The sequence below is a fragment of the Silene latifolia genome, chromosome X (assembly GCF_048544455.1).
Source record: "Silene latifolia isolate original U9 population chromosome X, ASM4854445v1, whole genome shotgun sequence".
NCBI lineage: Eukaryota > Viridiplantae > Streptophyta > Magnoliopsida > Caryophyllales > Caryophyllaceae > Silene > Silene latifolia.
In genome coordinates this window covers 36,555,468-36,575,367 of record NC_133537.1, presented here as the reverse complement: position 1 = coordinate 36,575,367, position 19,900 = coordinate 36,555,468, and the positions used below count along the sequence as shown (strand labels likewise).

Below are 19,900 nucleotides of genomic sequence, written 5' to 3'. Positions count from 1 at the left end.
CACACCATAACTATTAGTAATACAACCTCTGTCTCGGTCATTTGTTGTCCTATTTCATTTTGGGTATCTTAGTCAATTGTTGTTCTTTTTATTTTAAGAATGAACTTGATGAACAATTTGATCATTCTCACTCGATTTGTTCCACTTATCATTTAGTTAATGACTCCCTCCTCTTTCCTTGATATTTGTGTCAAAATCAAAAAATAATAATTAATAGGGACGGGGGAGTAAAACAATATATAATTATAATACCTAAACAAAGAGTTATTGGGTGGGAGTAATATCATATACAATTACACATGGAGAGCACTAAATAACGTGATTTGTGGTGGTTGTGTCAACTGCAAGATTCTTCTCATTAGAGTATGTGCATTGGTGTAATTTTAGTGTCTTAAATGCTACATCTCTCCTTTTATAGGGAGCCCCATGAATGTTCTTACTGTCCCAACAAACGGGGATGCCCAGTATATTGGGTAGGTTCCCAAAAGGCAAAAGCAATGTGAACAATGTATTTTGATTATCGAATATGTAGTCGGAAATTTTTGGTGGTCATGAAAAGGTAGAAAAATGACTTTGGGGATGTAGGGAGTAATTGTGAAATAGGAAGAGTAGATTAAATAATTAGTAGAAAATGATGTGGAGAAGAGAGATAAGATTTGGGGCACCCCATGAGTGCACAACTACACATGCTCTTAGTGATATTAATTAATGGATTAAATATTTGAAGCAAACAATATTCAGATCTGCATGACACGTACTCCCTCTGTTCCGGTTATTTGTTCTCCTTTTCCATTTTAGAGTGTCTCAATCAATTGTTGTCCTTTTTATTTTAAGAATGAACTTAATGAGCAATTTGATCATTCACACTCAATTTGTTCCACTTGTCATCTAGTAATTGGCTCCCTCCTCTTTCCTTGATCTTTGTGCCAAAACCAAAGGACAACAATTGACCGGGACGGAGAGAGTATTTGCTTAAACTATGATTTACAGTACAGATAACATCTGACTAAATCAAATAATAATGGTTGTTACTGTGTTTGACTATTTTCAGAAGACAAAAGTCAACGCCTACAGCCTGGTAGAATGTTTTCTCTTAATTTTTTATTTACAAAAAATTGTTTCCTTGATCTATCCAACTGTCTAAAAAAACCTAATAAATAAGTTATCTCCATTTAAAATTTTAATCAATTATACAATTTGGAATTGACACAATTTTTCGTATCAAGTAAAAACTACAAAATTGGGTTTTATCCTATAAATCTAGTTTAAATTCAAATATTACTACTAGTAGTTCTTGAGTATATTTCGACAGGTTTACCTTTTTAAGGGATACTCCCTCCGATTCTTAGCATCCCCTATCTACTAAAAGAATAGGCGAACTCTATTATTTTCCCGCCGAAAAGCATATTCTCAAAAAAGTAAACTAATGATAATTATGTTCATTCACTAAATAAGGAAACTAACAATTACAATTTAATTCAACTATTATATTTTCATTAAAGTTAATCTTTTTATCAAATTATATTATTTCCAGTAAACTCTAAACTATATTATATTTTAATTAAAATAAAAAAATTGATATAAAACTATAAATTGCTATACCTTTTATTGATCCTATTATTAGATGATGAGTTGACCCATATGCTATATAAAACGATCGTTATTATTACTTTCATGACAAGGAAAATTGAAAAAAAAAATATAAATTAAAACTCATTAGTTTTATGCTATAAAAATATTTTCATAAGAATATATTTCAACTTATTACTCAATTCTCATAATTAATTTTCAGTTTTAGCTTTTATTTATCCAAACAAAATACAATGATGACAAATGTAAACAATTATAAGCTATCAATATTATATAAGTAATTTTATAAAAATATTAAACTTTAAATACCGTGCATATAATGCACGGGGTCTAAACTAATTTAGCCTCATTTGATTAAAATAGTCCTCATAAATCTTAAAAATTGGGAAATTAAAAAAAAATCGGAGGCGGAGTATTTGTATTTAATTATAGATAAAACATCTAAATTATATGAGTAATTATGCCCATTGTATGTTAAAAATATATATATTTTTTTTTTTTTCGGTTCAAATCAGCTTGAAAAGATTATTAACTAGAAACAGACAAACACTAATTAGATTTCAGAAGACGGGGAAATAAATACACCTAAATTTACCAACGACTTAATGAAGAATGGTCCTGCGTCAGAAGGTTGGCGTGGCCTACGTTTCCAATAACGAATGTAGCTCAGTAATTCAAGTCAACCACCGTGCAACCAAACCATTGGATATTATTGTGGCCTACATTTCCGAATGGGTCCAGTCCGATCCCAGACTGGACCGATGCTCAGTAATTCAAGTCTGACGTCCGAACATATCATATGAAAAGATTGGTTTCGATGTTGACTGCATTGTAGGGCCTCGGACCTAATGTTCATAGTTCATACTTGACTTGACTATGAAATCAAACATGAAGCTCATCATCCAATCAGCTTTGTAAACACATTACACGACTATAAAATCAATTCATATATACAAGAAACTGAGCACACATGATATGAAATGGAAGCAGGATAACTAGGCAATACAGTGTATATACAAAAACCAAGCAAACTTTGTCAATCGAATTGCTGTCACCTCGGAACGCTTTCCTGAGTCCATTGAACGGTCAACTAAGCATGGTTGGATGGCCAGTTTGAAGCATCCTTTTGATCATATCCATCCCGAACGTAGTGTCTGATGAGCTGAACAAAGCACGCATTAAATTGACAAAATACTCTTACACTCGTGAATTTTCATCAAAATGTTACGTACGACGGCTTTAAGATATCTTATTGAACCGACTTTTAATTACCTAAACCCGATGTACACAAGTATTTGTGCAAGAAATACACTGATCGTTTCAGTATTTGTTTGAAGAAAGAAAAGAGTTAAAGATAGGAAGGGACTAAGTAGTCATGAGGAGCTTAGTACACTTCCAAGGATATACTATCGAGGCATCGAGCTATGTTTTGATGATGACAAGTCCATCCTTTGTTTATGTATATGTTTACCCTATGCATTTAATCCTTTGTGTTAAGTTCTCAGAACATGTTACATCTTAGTTGGAACTTGAAGTGAAGAACAATCATGTGCTTTAGAATGTTCTAACACGATTAGCATATGAAGCGAGTTTAGAAGACTCCCAAAGCAGAGAATACACAGAGTCTTGAGAAGGGCTAGTAGCAAGCAAATTACTCAATTGTATGACTACTTCCTCCCACTTGCCATAATTGAAAAGGAATCAATACTAATGAACATACAAACTAACATATTATCATTAAGAGTCGATCACATGTCATCATAATACCCAAAACATCAAACATTGTTAGACATGTACAAAAGAGAGGTCAGAAAAGGCTATAACAAGTTAAGACAGAGGGATTAACAACATAATATATGATAAACTAAGCTAAGATAGGTGGGAATATGAACTAATAGAATGGAGAAGAGATAGGGGTCAAGTTTGAAAGTGAGAGACTGTAGAATTTGACTCAAATGCTGCAAAATTCTGCAACACACTATGCTCATATATAAGAACATCTTGTTGCCGCACTTTCGGACCCATGACACAGAACTCCAAATTTTATTGGACACAGACACATCAAAAAAAAAGATATCAATATACATATTGAAATAAAGGGAATCTGAAGCCTTTCCAACATATAAAATCTGGTCACTTAGAAGACGAAGTCGGAAGCATCAAAGTATTTTAAACTATCCAAACATTAAGTCTTACCAACTGAAACAGCTAGTACTATAATATAATAGTAATTAGTTATTTACTCCTATGTTGTGTGCTTATAGTGTCAAATATCTAGTAGTATAACGTAATTAGTATATAGTAGTTCTTGGTACCGCTTACTGTCATCTCCATGTTCAAGAATAAGAAAAGAAAAACCAGGGTGGCGATTCAAAACCATATGCAAGTCAAAACAATGTCAAGACGGATCAAATGACAGAAAATGAAATAATTGAAAACCTTATTAACCTATTCTCATTTCCCAACCAAACTCATCTTCTAAATTCTAATCAATCTCCTTCAACCTCACATTCCCCACCAAGCTCCACCATAAAACAACATAGACCATTCACCCTTGTTGAAGTATGAGACTTTTAGTATATTCTAGAAGTTTCCGGAATGTTCTAGATTTATCCGGAATGTGCTAGAATAATGTAGAAACAACTAGAATAGTCTAGAAGAGTCTAGAAGGATCTTGAAGAGTCATGTATGTTCTAGATTTATCTAGAACAACCTAGAACCTTCTAGACATGTGTATAAGTGGTAAGGAACTCTAGAGAGTTCCGTGTCTAGGCCACTCTAGAATGTCCTATTCTAGAGTGTTCTTAGGATGTAGGAGAAGGAGGAGGAGCTCTATAAAAAGAGGACCTCTCCTCCCATTTCAATGAACCCAAGTGTAACCAAGTGTATCCCAACAAATTCACAACAAATCAATACACAAACTAAATCTTTTAAACTAAACTCCAACTAATCAACCTTCAACTAATCAACTAAACAAACAACTAATCTCCACTCTACTTCCTATACTCCCCCATACACCACCAACCCTCAATTCAACCCACTTCAATTTGAAAGCGTGTTCAAATACCATGGACCGTGTCCGAGACATGTCCAAATAAATAAAAAATACCAAATACGGTTCTATTTGTCCGAAACATTTTGCCACGTGTCCCAGAAGTGTCTGTGTCGGATACGGGGACGATGATTGGGAGTCTAAAAATTCTAGTCAAACACTTGGATATGTACCCGTGTCTCACACTCGCATCGAAGTATAAGTAACATAGCTAGTAACCTTATCAAGCTTGGAGAGGGTAGTCGTAATATCTACGGACGACCCCAAGGCGCATTCACCATCTAACTCTTTTTTACCAATGTATCCCCATCAGACCATAAGAACTTCTTCTCCAGAGACCAGAGTTTTGTCATTCATAACACTTCTAGGTAAAACTCAATATCTTTCAACGGAAACAAACCCTCGAGCTATTTTCAAGAGACTTAAAGAGCTTTCAAGTTCACTGATAACCAAATCTCATTCGGTGAAAATTGTTCCTTAGAGGGTGTTGCGTCTTGGAGCGGGAAAGCAATTAGCTTTATGTAGTTAAAGATTAGCAAAGAGAAGTGAACAAGTTTATGCTACAGTAAGTTGTAAATGAGAATCATATCACCAATAGAAACAAGTTTTCACACTTGTTAATCCGAGGGAGAAGCGCAAGTGAACTAGATGATATTCAAGTCCAGACCGGAAGCCAAAAATGTAACTTATTAAGTATTTAATCCAACCCTCCTTTTTTAAGTACCCCGATCAAGGAAAATTTTCAATTTCTACAAGAGCCAACCCATTACGAAAAAAGAGCGCCACTGACTTGCTCGATTTTAGGCCACTATTGTAATTAGTGATGATTGCCGTGCTCTCAATGTTCAAATTAATGGAATGGCATTCTATCTTACTATCAAGGACTTTGACCAAACAATTACGGAAAAAAATTGAAATAATTTTGACCTAACAATTACGAACAAAAAAATTGAAATTACTCGTTTTATGAACTCGAGTGCTAAACAAGGTGGTCCACTTTTAGTTTTTAGTGTTTGTGTTGGCTTCGAGTTTGTCACATGAACAGAAACGTGTCTATAGTACAGTTTATCCTGCAGTTCTCCCTCGGATTAGCAAAAGGGATACTTGTTTGTTTGGTGACATGATTTTTATTTACATCTTAGATGCATCATAACATGTTCACCTCCCTTTGCTAATCTTAAATAAATTAAAATAACTTTTTCCATGCTCCAAGACGCAATACCCTATAATTAACAAGTTTTAACTTATGGGATTTAGTTAACTCTAGTAAAAAAGAGGAGAGTTGAGAGTTCAAGAGTTGATGGTGAATTAGGGGTACTTCGTTGATAATAAAACTACTCTTGCCAAGCTTGATGCGGTTACTAGTGTACTTAGAAAGTGCTAAAGCAACAAGATATTTTTATATATGAGAACAGCGTGTTGAAAGAGGGATTTTGGCTTTTTGCAGCGTTGGGTCAACGTCTTAAGTCTCTCACTTCCAAGCTTGACTCCGTCATCTCTACTCTATCCTCTTAGTTCATATTCCCACATATTTTAACTTGGGTTATTATATGTTACGTCGTTAGTTCCCTCTGTCTTAGCCTAACTTGTCCTAGCCTCTTTTCACCTCTCTTTTGCACATGTTTAACTACGTTTGATACTTGATATTTATGTTGACATGTGATGACTTTTGTCTCCTAATTATAATATGTGCGGTTTAGCTTGTATTATTTGCCTTGCCAAACACAGCCTCGTAGACTAGGTGTTAGACGCCTTTAGTGCTTCTTAGTCTTTTTAAGAAGTCTTATCACTTTACAAATTACTTTTCACTGAACGAGTTTTTAAGAGAAATCATATTCGCAAATCACTTTGGAAAGTATCTTCTATGAGTCTATCCTTGCTTTGTCATCTTCGTGAAAATCATTGCCACTCTTGTTAGTATTTCAAATTGTCTTTATCTGTCCCTTAGAGAGGAGTAGAGGACATAGCTTGTGATATTGATATTTGTAACTTTTCTATTTTCATAGAGAGAGATTATGAGTGTACTTAATTGTACTCATTCATCATGATTTTAAAGCAAAATCGCGAGGGTGGTTGTGCTTTTACATTGTGCCTGTGATGCTCGGACTCTTCACTTACCCCGAAGGATCCGGTGGACACAACCCGGACACGGATCCGAACATGGATCCCTTGTCGGATCCTTCTATGAGAAATCGGATCCTTCGGTGTGAGTGTGTTTTGTTCTTAGGAGTGATCTTGACATGAATTTAATGCTGTAATAAAGTCTTCATTCATATTAAACATGAAGAAACTATTTTTCCTTTCTTTTCTTTGATTTTTTTAACTAATAATCAATTTTTTTAGAAAAAATAAAAATTAGCCGAGTCCAAATTTAAATTTGGATCCTCGTATCCGAGTCCTTGTTTTTGAGATTTCAACGATCCGACAGTCGGATCCGTACCCGTGTCGGATCCTCATATCCAAGTCCGAGCATCATAGCCATTGTGCTTGTTTCACGTAATTCAGCATTGATAAAATAGATCTAGGGGTGGACGTAAGCCTTGACTTTGGCCGAACCACATATATCTTGTGTTGCTCTTTCGTATTTTTCTTTATTGCATTTCTGTTATATTTCTACATAATCACTTATATATTTAGATTAAATCATAATCTTAAATATTACTCCCTGTGCCTTATTCATTTGTTTACCTTTTTTTTGTGAGGGGTATTTTAATCAAAGGTAAACAAATGGTTGAGACGGAGGGAGTAAGTGATTATCGTTTTTGAATTTGCAAGGAAGTTTTTAGAAAGTACTTAATTCAACCCCCTTTTAAGTACCAAAATCCTGAAAACTCTTCAATTAACATATACACAAGCAACTGAGACAAGTAGGATCTTTGAAATAAAACCAGCTAACATAAACAAAATTCACACTAGTTACTAAAGAACTGGGATAATATTATGGCTAGTTCTACAATTCTCAAGCAGCTTGGGATCTTACAAAATACAAACTTCCGAAGATGGAAATTTGTAAACAGTCTCCAACTTGCATATAGAAAAAACCTATTTAAACTCACTTCATATTACCTCATGTCCTCATGTACCCATGCCGAACACTCAACACTCCACACTAGGACATCAGTATGACACTTGGGCTCAATTTTAAACCAAAAACTAATTTTTTTTTCCGTAAAATAGCCAATTCCAATGCTCTGACACTTTAGTTGTCTCTAAGTAACATAGATGGAGATAACTCCCAACGACCATCTGTAACCTAATTTTATGTTTAAAGGTGAGGGTATATATGCCATGCTAGATAAAAGCTTAACCAAAAAGGAATTTATAAGTATTGACCGAAACAACCAAAAATAGAAAATGACAGTTACTTGCTCTGATTCTTTGGAATTGCCCCACTTCTTAAGATTTTTGAGGACTATTTTATGCAAGTGGAACAATTCCTAAGAATTTCGGAGAGAGTATTGACCATGATAGATGGAGTATTATGCTGAGGAAGCCCTAACAAACAAAACAACCAATGAATGAGTTGCTAGGTTTCCATTCAGAGTCTCAATAAAACTCCATAAAGCACAGTGGAAGCAGAATGGATGACAGACCTTGGTATAGTGATCTCATAGGGAAATGAGATTCCTTCACGACTTGGAATGGGAGGAATGTGATCCTTTTTCTCATTTACAAACTTTATAATTTGAAAAAGAACCTCTCGCAGTGAAATCTCTTTTGCAATCCTCTGAGAATTTCTGTCCTCCGACGAACCCTCTGAAGAGAGCAGTCATAAAAGTTTATAGGCAAGTCGGAGTCTACGTGAAATGACTACATTATAACATAACTGTACAAGTTTCAAATCACTTCACCTCTTGAGTCCACGACCTTGGAGTGATAAGACTTGTTGGAGGTTGCTCTCTGGTGGGCCACATTCAAATTAATATACCATTGTTCCCAAATCAAACGTTCGACTTTGTTTGAGAACCATATTGCCTTGTTATTCTTTATTTCATAGAATGAAAGACATATCTGAGACAGTGAAAAGAATCAGATTGTGCTCTAACTCTACAGAGGGTCAAATGGACACTTGTAGTTGTGACAATGGCAATCCATGATAACGTAAAGCAAGAAGTCCTCAACCAGGCAAGCTATATACATCCTTGTGTTGTTTTCCCATTCATATTTTTGCATCTTAACAAGGATGGTGAATGAGGATGGTTACACAGTTTAGCTCTCAAGTTGGAATCAATGTTTTGAAAACCCAGCATCGAATAGATTCCTTAGGGTTCAATGGCCCAACCGGTTTGATGGGGCCAAGAAAAAATTTGTCAGTCTCGTTTAAAAAATAACAATGAACATCAAAAGATAAAAATTTATTCTGAGAGCGTATTTCCCTGAAAATTCCATCTTATACTGTCACATACTGCATGGAATATACTATCAAATACTGCGAGCATTTGGTTAACCAACTCGCGTCTGTTTGTTAGACCATCAAATAATAAAACTAAAAATACTCATTAAACCAAATTTTGTACAATTTATACACAGATGAGATACACAAAGATTTCGATGTGGCTGACAGAAAAAGTATAGATAAACAAACAAAGAGACAGAAGTAACAAACCTGACTTTTCTTATTTGGGTGCTTCTCTACCCAAGAAATGAAGTGTTCAATCTTCTCGTCTATCTTCTTTTCAAGTTCCACATCTCCACACTGCACCTGTAAAAATTTTACAGGTTCATTAAATATCTTCAAATATTTATACTATAAGCAAAAGATACCTTAATAGCCTCTTATGTGGAAGCCTTCCATAGTTCCATGTAGTTTAATTTTGCTAAATAGGACACTAATTAAACTAGTCATCTATTATAATGCTTTTGTATACCATTTAAAATTGAATAGTTTCATCCGTAGTTTCGTTCATATACACTTGTGCCTTACAGGTTCACATTCATAGGGTAAATAGGAACTACGGTCCGATGTACGCAACCTGGTTCTTGAATCAACACAAAATTAATGCTACGGATAAGCCATGATTAAAATGACGATAGGAATTGCATTGGCTAAAAGCTAATTCGTCCATGATTTTCTCTTCAAAATTTTCTTACGCTGGTATGATTTTAATTTGCCCTGTAAGTTGAAAATGGAGGGATTCATTTTCCCTCCTCTCCGTATCCCTCCATACCCATTTTTCTAACCCAACAAAGGAAATTGCATGCCATCATTTCCCTTCAAATCCTTCCATCTAATCACACCCTTAATCTCTTTCATCCCTTAATTTTTGTTCAGTTCCTATGAACATGGTGAGGGCCGTGTGGCAATTCAACACATCCATTGTTCTAATTATGGTTACTAATTTGAAGATTTTATTTACAGGTTGTGCTGTTGTGGTACAGTCAAGAACAAATGACCTTTGAAAACAAGTAAGCCAACAAATGCAGCTAACAAAAATTGAATTCTTATACTTTCCTCACATTTCATAATGACAAAACTCACATATGTAATGTCAAAGAGCTCCAAATCAATATCTTTCGGCCGGACAAGTCCTAAAGCCCTGTGGAACATAATTGTATGTAAAATACCTGCAAACATATCAAAAATCAGCTATTTGACTTTCAAAGCTAGACATTCCATATCCAAGCAATGCAAAACATTTGATCACAATAATAAAGCAAGTAGTAATCAACCAATTTGATATAAATAAAATCTCATTTGAGACCGTCTCAAGCTTAAAACGGCCTCCTTCAATGCTACAACTGCAAAGATTATATCGACGAGAAAGCAACTAATACCATGGAAAACAAAGAAAGTTCAAATGAAACCCTAATCACAAAATTGTCGCAATTAAGTACTTAATCATATAAATATCAGCGTATCAATATCATTTTGATTGAATTCCAGGTAATATTCATAAAATTCGGAAGAACGAAAAGAAACAGCAGCTTACATCGAAGAACTTCTTTGATCTCGAAGTCATCAACTTGCTTTAATACAAAATCACAAAAATTAGAACAAAATAGTAGTCAATTGAGCATAAATTAAATTGAAACAAGCGAAATAGAAAGTCGATTAAGAGTAATTAAGAAGCACAAACCAGTTCTTTAAGCTGGCAAACTTCGCAGTTCATCTGAAATGTTGAATCTCTGTTTGATTGGAAGCTGGGTAAAGTAATTAGGTTGATGATTGGGATTTGTAACTTGTAGCTGTAGGTGCAGTAAACTGGAAATAATGCGGTTTTTAGGAGGGGGAACTCGGGGTAGCCAATGTGTGATGAGAGTGTTAACTTAGATAATGGGAAGAGAATTCGCGAGTAGTTTGAGCTTGGTTTGATTAAAGTTTATCTCGAATTCGGGCTCGGTTTGATTATTTATCGAATCAGGTCGAGCTAATGTTGACTCGGTTTGAAAAGAACGCGGGTAGCTTGAAATTGTGTGATAAATTAATATCGTGCCCTTGTTTTATAAAAACGAGATATTTATCATGATTATATCTTTGTATATAACTATATCACATGTTTTCAATGGTTTGCGTTATATTTTTAAATATAATCCTGTTATTGAAAATATATATAAGAAAAAGAACGGGTAACTTAACAAATGTATATAGATTCGAGTCGAGCCGAGTGGCTCGAGTTGGGTTAAAACTCGCATGCATGGTAAGGAGTTCTATATTTTCGAACTCAAGTGAGCACGAGTCTTGTTTCATGAGCACAAGCCGAGTAAGGTCAAGTTCGTGCACAACTCGACTCATTATCACCTCAGATGTTAACGGCTAATGTGTTGGATAAATTAGAACTTTTTAAATAATTAATGCACAATCTTATATAAGAAAAAAAGATAAGTTTAGTAAAATGGGGTGGTATCAACAATATTAATCGAAATAATGTTTACATTAGACAAAAGGAAATTAAAACATAATTAAACTTAATATATGTAGTGTTTTACTAGTTGAGATCCCGCGCAATAAATGCGCGGTATTTATAGAGTTACTAATATAAACCATGTGTCCTCCTGCTCTCCTAGAGTCATCATGAAGCTAGACCTCCAAAAGCTTATGATTCTCTGGAATGGAGCTTCCTTGAGGAGATGATGAAGGCTTTAAATTTTCCTCTTAAATTCACCAGCATGATTATGGAATGTGTCTCCACCTCACATTATTCTTTGTCTCTTAATGGAGAAATCTTTGGGTTCTTCAAGGGGCAGAGGGGTTTAAGGCAAGGGGATCCATTATCCCCCTTGCTTTTTACAGTGTGTATGGAATATTTAACCAGAGTGCTGAATGTGGTTCAGGAATATGAGGAGTTTAAATATCACCCCCTTTGCAAGCAGTTAAAGCTTTCTCATTTGTGTTTTGCAGATGATTTACTACTCTTTTGTAAAGGTGATAGGAGATCTATTGTGCTGCTTCTCAGAGCTTTTGCTACATTTTCAGCTGCCTCAGGTCTGAAAATGAATGCTAGTAAGTCTAATATATATGGTAATGGGATGATTCAAGGGCTATTGCAGGAGGTTGCTGATCTATCTGGCCTGAAAGTTGGGACATTGCCCTTCAAGTACCTGGGTGTCCCAATTGCTCCTAGGAAGCTCTCAGTCCTTGAATGTAGTGTTCTGGTTGAAAGGATAATGGATAGAATTAGGGCTTTGGGTGCTAGGAAACTTTCGTATGCTGGTAGACTAGTGCTTATTAAATCAGTCCTAGGTACTCTTCATTCTTATTGGGCCAGAATTTTCATCCTCCCCTCTACTATTATGAAGAAAATTGAGTGCATTTGTAGAAACTTTCTGTGGCAAGGGGATATTCATGCAAATGCACCAACTTTGGTTTCATGGGAGAGTGTTTGTTTTCCTAAGGAGCAAGGAGGTTTGGGGATTACTGACATTACTCTCTGGAATCGTGCAGCTATGGGGAAGTATATATGGTGGATTATGCAAAAGAAGGACCACTTGTGGGTTAAGTGGGTCCATAGTATCTATATCAAACAAACTGATTGGAATGTTTATGAACCTCCTGCTGGGGCTAGCTGGTCCTGGCGTAGTATTTGCAGATGCAAAAATCAAATGATCTCTGGGTATGCTGGTACATGGTGGCTTGATGAGGATGGCATTTACTCTGTGGCTAGTGGCTATAAGTGGCTTAGAGGGATGCTACCTGCTGTGTCATGGCATTCTTGGATATGGAACTCTGTTAACCTCCCTAAACACTGCTTCATTGGGTGGTTGATTATGAGGCAGAGATTACTTACAAAGGATAGACTTTGCAGATTGGTTGGTAGTACTGAAGATGGGTGTGACTTGTACTGTGGGATGGATAAAGAGACACATGATCATCTCTTTTTCCACTGTCCTTATAGCAGAAGATGTATTCAGCTGCTCTCTGACTGGTGTATGACTCAGCTGCCTACCTCTAATTTTGAGGACTGGTGGAGCAGGCAGGCATTCCAGTCTCAGGTAGAAGGTGATGCAATTGCTGCCATTCTGGTAGCTGCTCTTTATAATGTTTGGTGGGTTAGAAATCAGTGCAGGGTTAATAGTATGTTGTTTAGACCTGAATATGTTGTCAGTAACATTCAAAATGTGATCAGGACTAGATATAGAGATAGGTGGCAGGGCAGCTTATCTGTCCCTTGGCTACACTAGTGTTAGGAGGTTGTTCTATATGACTTAGCTTACATGTTAGCGGCATATTCCAAATTGTATGAGTCGCTGTAATGATTGCTCGGTGATGTTTTAATATATCCTTACATTCTACCAAAAAAAAAAATATAGACCATGTGTAATATATGCACGGTATTTATAGAGTTTTACTTTTTTAGTGTATTATTTATAGATTTTATATTGACAATTCACTTATTTTTCATGTTTCTCCTTAATTTATTTTGATTAGAGAAATAAATCAAAATTTAAATCGTAAGAATTAATAAAATGAGTATTTTTTTTTTTGAATTCTTTTTTTGTTATTTTTACCGAGAAATTAATGATGTTAATTTACACAAATTTACTAATAACATATTTTTTAGCTACAAATTTTTATCATAAAAAGTCAATGAATTTTAACAAATATTTACTAATTCCATATTTTTTAGCCGCAACTTCTTATCATAAAAAGTTAATAAATTTATATCAATAAGTTCTTTAAAAAAATAATTTCCTTATCCTAAAAAGATCGGAGATAAATTTGTGCAAAATGTGAAATATTAAATATTATAAATATTTAAATACAAAAGATTATATCCATTTATAACTTATCATGTCCACACCAATAGTATATGCTAAAAATATCAAATACTAATCTAGGAAATATGTTTTAGGCGGGAAAAGTTGGAGTTTCGCCTATTCATTTAGTAAATAGGGGATTAGAAATAAGAATCATTAACCTAATTTGATAACACAACATAAACCCTATACGAAGTTGACCTTTATGTAATTGGGGTTGACACGGTACAACGTGGCTTCAAATTTTAGATGTAATACCCCATGAAATGTGAGGAAAGTTGTCTCACATGGAAAGAATAAGGAGATTATGAGAAGCTTATAATACATTTCACCCCCACTTAATAACAAGGTCTTCTCCTTTTGGACTTAAGTGAGGACAAATAATGGGCTCAGAGGGAGCATCACATCGTATTAGGGTTATGTTACGACGGTGGCGCGTCGGGTCGTTACAAATGGAATTAGAGCCCATGGTTGTGTGACCTGGGCATGATAAGAAAAGGGAAGGTAAAAAAAAAAGTAAACTAGGCAAAGTAATTACAACCAGACCAGTAGACCTACTGGTCTGGTTTGCTGGTATAAGGGGCTCACATGTGACATTTATACTAGGTGAGTTATCTTTTATCTTCACACTCCCCCCCTCAATGTCACGCCGCGAGTTTTGAGATTTATAATTGTCTTTGTTAACTGGTTGGTATTAGAGAAACTCTGCGAGTGTGTGGTGATCGGAAGCAGTTGTTACAAATGAAATTAGAGCCCATGGTGCGTCGGGTCGTTACAAATGGAATTAGAGCCCATGGTTGTGTGACCTGGGCATGATAAGAAAAGAGAAGGTAAAAAAAGAAGTAAAAGTAAAACTGGGCAAAGCAATTGCAACCAAACCAGTAGGTACTGGTCTGGTTTGCTGGTATAAGGGGTTCACATGTGACATTTATACTAGATGAGTTATCTTTTATCTTCCCAATCCCCCCCTCCTCAATGCCACGCCGCGAGTTTTGATATTTATAATTGTCTTTGTTAACCGGTGTTGGTATTAGAGAAACCCTGCGAGTGTGTGGTGATCGGAGGCAGTTGTTATATGCTTCTGAAAGCAGTGGTTATACACTCTAATGTGATCACCCACCTAGCGGAGGAGGATTCTGGATTAGCGGTCAAGCTTCCAGATACAACGGGGACGTTGTGCTCCTTAAGTGGGGGAGAATGTAACACCCCATAAAATGTGAGAAAAGTTGTCCCACATGGAAAGAATAAGGAGATCATGAGAAACTTATAATAAATTACGCCCATCACTTAGTAACAAGGTCTTCTCCTTTTGGTCTTAAGTGAGGACAAATAATGCGTCCAGATGGAGCATCCCGTCGTATTGGAGTTGTGTTACGACGATGGTAGACTAGTGGGTTGGGTCGTTACATTAGGGTTGAGGTCTTTCGACATAAACAGGACATAAGTAAGCCATTTGTTTAAATGGGGCATGGTTTCGTTTGGTTAACACGATAATTCAACCAACAAGTCTAAAATTAAGAATTACCAATATTTTTTTTTATTAATTAATTATAAAGCTTAATTGGGTTTATGAGTTAAACAGATTAAGTTGGTTGAAAATGAACTACCATAAAATAAATGGGTAAAACATGTCGGGTTGAGAAGTGAGATATAAAAAAGTTAAATAGTTGAGACAAATGACATGTTTATAATTGAGTTCAAGTTGAAAGAGCGATGGGTAATTTAAAGTTGACATGTGTTGGGATTTGAGTGACCTAGCAATTGTCTCCTAATAGGACCTGAGTTGCCTTGTCTTGGTCTTTGGTTTTGTTTATGAAACTTATGTATTTCCTAAAAGTTTTTATTTCCTAATTAACATAGGTCTCTAATTAAGGGTGAAACAAATTTGTTTTTATATAACGACTCTTGTTTTAGTCTGGGTTAGTTAAGGAGATGGACGGAGTTGATTTGTGAGGTTCCTTCTGAGAGGGAAACTCAATTTGTCCCAGGCTTAAATTGGTTGATGTTCTGCTGTCTTTGGCGATCGAAGAAGTCTGTTTGGATCTCGGAAACTTCAATATCATTTGTCCTTCATCTTACTGGGTAGTATCTTCTTGTCCATTAAGATTATCAAATTTGTTGGTAGATTTAGGTATTACTTTTGGCTCTTATTGAGCACGTCTAATCTTCTATTGTACATTTGTACTATTATCTCCAAAAATAGTTTAATCTTACTATCCTTCTCGGGCGGACGTTGCCAGTATGAACAACGTATTCATGTTTTGTCGTCTTTTTTATTTGTTATTGTGGACATGGTCCACCTGCAGGTCCGGTTCGATCTGCGGACATACAGCGGTCTTTTTGAAAGCCACGCTCGGCGGCGTAAAAATACCTTCGACCGGATCGTTTTAGATCGGTCGGTTTCGTCTCGGTAAGGGTCTCGAAACGATTAGAGATGTTCGGAGTCGCCACCAAGCATTTGTGGGATGCCTGGAACCCGTTCAAATTCCACTTTATACCTCGGTCAAATCGAAGCACAAAGCAGCGTTTGACATAGGTACTAAAGATAAGGAAATTGTCCCTCTTTAGCATCTTATCTCTAGAATGACTCTCGTACGCCCTGGATAAGGTCGTCCACTATCCAAAGTTTCTGAGTAAGAGGTGAAGGCACATATTGGGAAGCCCTTTAATCAGACACCCAATCCCGCCCGCGTTTAGCGGCCTCTACTGATCAATCTTGGTTGGTTGAATGCAAAAATTGATAAAACGGTTTAAATGCATGAATGTGAATCCAATGATTTAAACTAAAATGTGAGAGCTTTCTAAGTCGGTTGATTTAATCCAAGTATCAAGTATAAGATGTCGAGTTGGATTAATGATTGATTTGCATGCAAGACGGAAATTAAACATCCATTTACCGTATTAGGTTTAAGGTGCATAACATGATCCATTTGTCTTAGTAAGGCATTTTGCAAATATGGTTTGAATGGTCATCTGATCCGTCCTATATCCGGGTTAACCGGAGTCGGGATCGTCCTAGACTAATGCTGGAAGGGAACAGGCCCTGTACCAGACAGCTATAAGAGGTGCGAGCCAGCCGGCGGTGTAATGGGCCTCCCTCTGGTTTTGAAAATGAGAAGGAAAAGGCCTGCTTGAGGCGCGGGTTAGCCAACGGTTATATGCCGTGTTCTGACTGTTTAGAAAACGTTATGAAACGTGTCGAAAATGGGTATTTGAACCCGGTTTGATTTGAAAGGGTCGTTTAGACCACATTTGTCGATTTGAAGAACTAGACTCGAATAGTCATCATTGTTTGATAATATTCGGTGTCGGGTTCGGTTTGACAAGCTTGACATGAATAGTTTTGAAAATGATTATGGACTAATTGTTTTAAGTCCATTTTGAATGTAATTAGTCGATACTCATCATCGTACCCGGGTTAAAATCCGGCATGGTATGTATAACCAAGGATGACTTTGTGTTGGTGACTAATATGTTTGCTTGAAAATGTAAAGAAATGAAATAAAAGGCTTTAAAATACCTTTTAAATGTCATTAACCAAATATTATCACCGAAACACGGATTTAACCGTCATGGTATGAAGAACCAAGGGTGAAAAATGCTTTATGGTTAAAACATGTGAAATGAAACAAAAAGGTTTCAAAAATACTTGAAATGGTAAAAATCGGTTACAAATATGAAAAATGGGTTGAGGGAAATGACGAGAACAAACACGGTTGATCTCTGGTCTGAGCACCCCATTTAGGCGCGAGCCATTTGGCGATCTAAGGGGCTTCTGCCTCAGACCAAAAATCGGTTTTGGCTCGTTTATCCCATGTTTTGGTTCATGTTATGCATGTTTTAGCATGTTAAAGTCATGAAACAAATGAAAATATAATAAAAGAGGATTTTTACACCCTCATACTTACATGTTTGGTTATGGCGAGTGACCGACGTAAGTGTAACAACTTGTTTGATCAGAAAAAACTCGGTTTAAAACCGTTTTGGTAAGTAAAAGAGTGTTTTAAAAGTTTAGTGATGGTGTAGTGGTCAAAGTGGTCGGATAAGTGATTTAATGCACGATGACGGTACCAAACAATGTGTAAGGCTTGTATTTACGATCGGTAGGTCGTAAATATGCGTCGGGTTGTGACTTAAGAAGTCGAGTCGAGAATTTTAAGGAAGAAAAGAGGGGGCGGACACTCGCGTAAGTCTCAAATGGGTGGCATTTGAGAGGTATTTATAGGAGAATGAGTGGTTGTGTGACTTTTAAGCGACGTGACTACCTGGGCTGCTTAAAGAGGCGCGAGCCATGCCGCGGGTCTTCGAGTTGTGTTGTCGCTTTCACAACAAACGCAATCATGATTTGTTCTATCCTAGGTTTTGTAGTCACATGTTTGGTACTTGACCAACATGAATCCGGAAAAACTTAGCATAGAAGGCTTGAAGATATTTTGTTTTTGTGGTTGACTCGGTTTGACTCGTTGTTGGAGTCGGGATTTGAATTTTCTAGTCGGTTTTTGGTCCGGTGTCGGTTTTGACTCTAGTTAGTGTCATTGCGACCCCGTCGTCGTGCATTAAACACTCCAGGTATTTTTGAAATGTTTTGTTTTTGAAATCGTTTTAAGTTTTCCGACGTAAAGTTGTACACAAACTGTCGATCAAACGCTGCGATCCCAAAACATGTTGTAGTCCGATAATCATCGGGTGTTTGTTGGAGTCTCCGCAGATCTTTGGGTATCTCTGAGCCCCCACTTTGACTGAGGCTTGGACAGGGCGAAAGTCAAAGTAGAGTCCCCAGGTCAATCGAAGATTACAACCTGAAGACCCAAGCGACGTCGAGGCGGCTCGAAAGGATTCGGGCCAAGGACCTGCCGTCGGGAAGGGCGACGCCAAGGCGACTCGAGGGTACGAGTCCAGGACCTGTCATCGGGAACAGTTTAGAGTCTGTCGACTATCCGTGCGGGTCGTTTAAAGTCCATTAGACTACGTATGAAGGCTCGCCAGCCATAAGAAAGAGTCATACCTGAGGCATCTTCGGATATGTCCTTGCATGGTTGCGGATGAATGCTCGCCAGCTGCGGTGCGTACGTGAGGAGGGCTCGCCAGCCGCGATGCGTATATGAGGAGGGCTCGCCAGCCGCGATGCGTTGTAAGGCTCGCCAGCCGAGACAAGGAAATGTACCCGAGGCATCTTCGGGATCTGTCCTTGGAAGGGTGCGGACAAAGGCTCGCCAGCCGCGGTGCGTTGTAAGGCTCGCCCGGTAGAGACAAGGAAATGTACCCGAGGCATCTTCGGGATCTGTCCTTGGAAGGGTGCGGACAAAGGCTCGCCAGCCGCGGTGCGTTGTAAGGCTCGCCAGCCGAGACAAGGAAATGTACCCGAGGCATCTTCGGGATCTGTCCTTGGAAGGGTGCGGACAAAGGCTCGCCAGCCGCGGTGCGTTGTAAGGCTCGCTAGCCGCGGTGCGTTGTAAGGCTCGCCAGCCGCGGTGTGTTGTAAGGTTCGCCAGCCGCGGTGCGTTGTAAGGCTCGCCAGCCGCGGTGCATTGTAAGGCTCGCCAGCAGCGGTGCGTTGTAAGGCTCGCCAGCCGCGGTGTGTTGTAAGGCTCGCCAGCCGCGGTGCGTTGTAAGGCTCGCCAGCCGCGGTGCGTTGTAAGGCTCGCCAGCCGAGATGCGTTGTAAGGCTTGCCAGCCGAGATGCGCTGTAAGGCTCGCCAGCCGTGGTGCGTTGTAAGGCTCGTCAGCCGCGATGAGGAAATGTACCCGAGGCATCTTCGGGATGTATCCTTGAAAGGGTAAGGAAATGTACCCGAGGCATCTTCGGGATGTATCCTTGAAAAGGTTGCGGACAAAGGCTCGCCAGCCAATGGGGTGGTCGATTAATGGACCATGGGAGTAGCCGCGTCGATTGGGCTTGTTTTGAGAATAGCGAACTCATGATGTCGCTGGGGAAATAGTGAGTATGGGTTCTCACTATCACTGTCTTTAGAATGAGTGGGTTTTGCGAGGAAGCCCCCTGCTGGTATTTGAAGGAATAGTGAATTTAGAATTTTCACCATTCGGTTTGAATTTGCAGTGGCG

General features: G+C 37.6%; 1 protein-coding gene across 2 annotated transcripts; it reads right to left on the bottom strand.

Moving 5' to 3' along the window:
- Window positions 1–2,412: 2,412 nt before the first annotated feature.
- LOC141623225 (autophagy-related protein 101-like) lies at window positions 2,413–10,905 on the bottom strand. 2 transcript variants are annotated; one of them, XM_074439307.1, is made up of 7 exons: window positions 10,720–10,905; window positions 10,573–10,609; window positions 10,122–10,207; window positions 9,249–9,344; window positions 8,494–8,653; window positions 8,236–8,398; window positions 2,413–2,752 (listed from the first exon to the last, which is right to left on the bottom strand). In XM_074439307.1, exons 1-7 carry the CDS (start codon window positions 10,750–10,752, stop codon window positions 2,677–2,679), a joined length of 651 nt encoding a protein of 216 aa, XP_074295408.1. In that variant the 5' UTR covers window positions 10,753–10,905; the 3' UTR covers window positions 2,413–2,676. The 2 variants fall into 2 exon arrangements, with proteins under 2 accessions (XP_074295408.1, XP_074295409.1); XM_074439308.1 differs by having other exon boundaries at window positions 2,413–2,744; window positions 10,720–10,902.
- Window positions 10,906–19,900: the final 8,995 nt, after the last annotated feature.

What these genes read in the sequence shown, in the direction of transcription:
- LOC141623225 (XM_074439307.1), bottom strand. Translation starts at nt 10,752, where the DNA reads ATGAACTGCGAAGTTTGCCAGCTTAAAGAACTG. An exon ending in TTTGCCAGCTTAAAGAACTG is followed by an intron (nt 10,610 to 10,719) that starts GTTTGTGCTTCT and finishes TTTGTATTAAAG; the next exon opens with CAAGTTGATGACTTCGAGAT. An exon ending in AGCTCTTTGACATTACATAT is followed by an intron (nt 9,345 to 10,121) that starts GTGAGTTTTGTC and finishes AAATTTTTACAG; the next exon opens with GTGCAGTGTGGAGATGTGGA.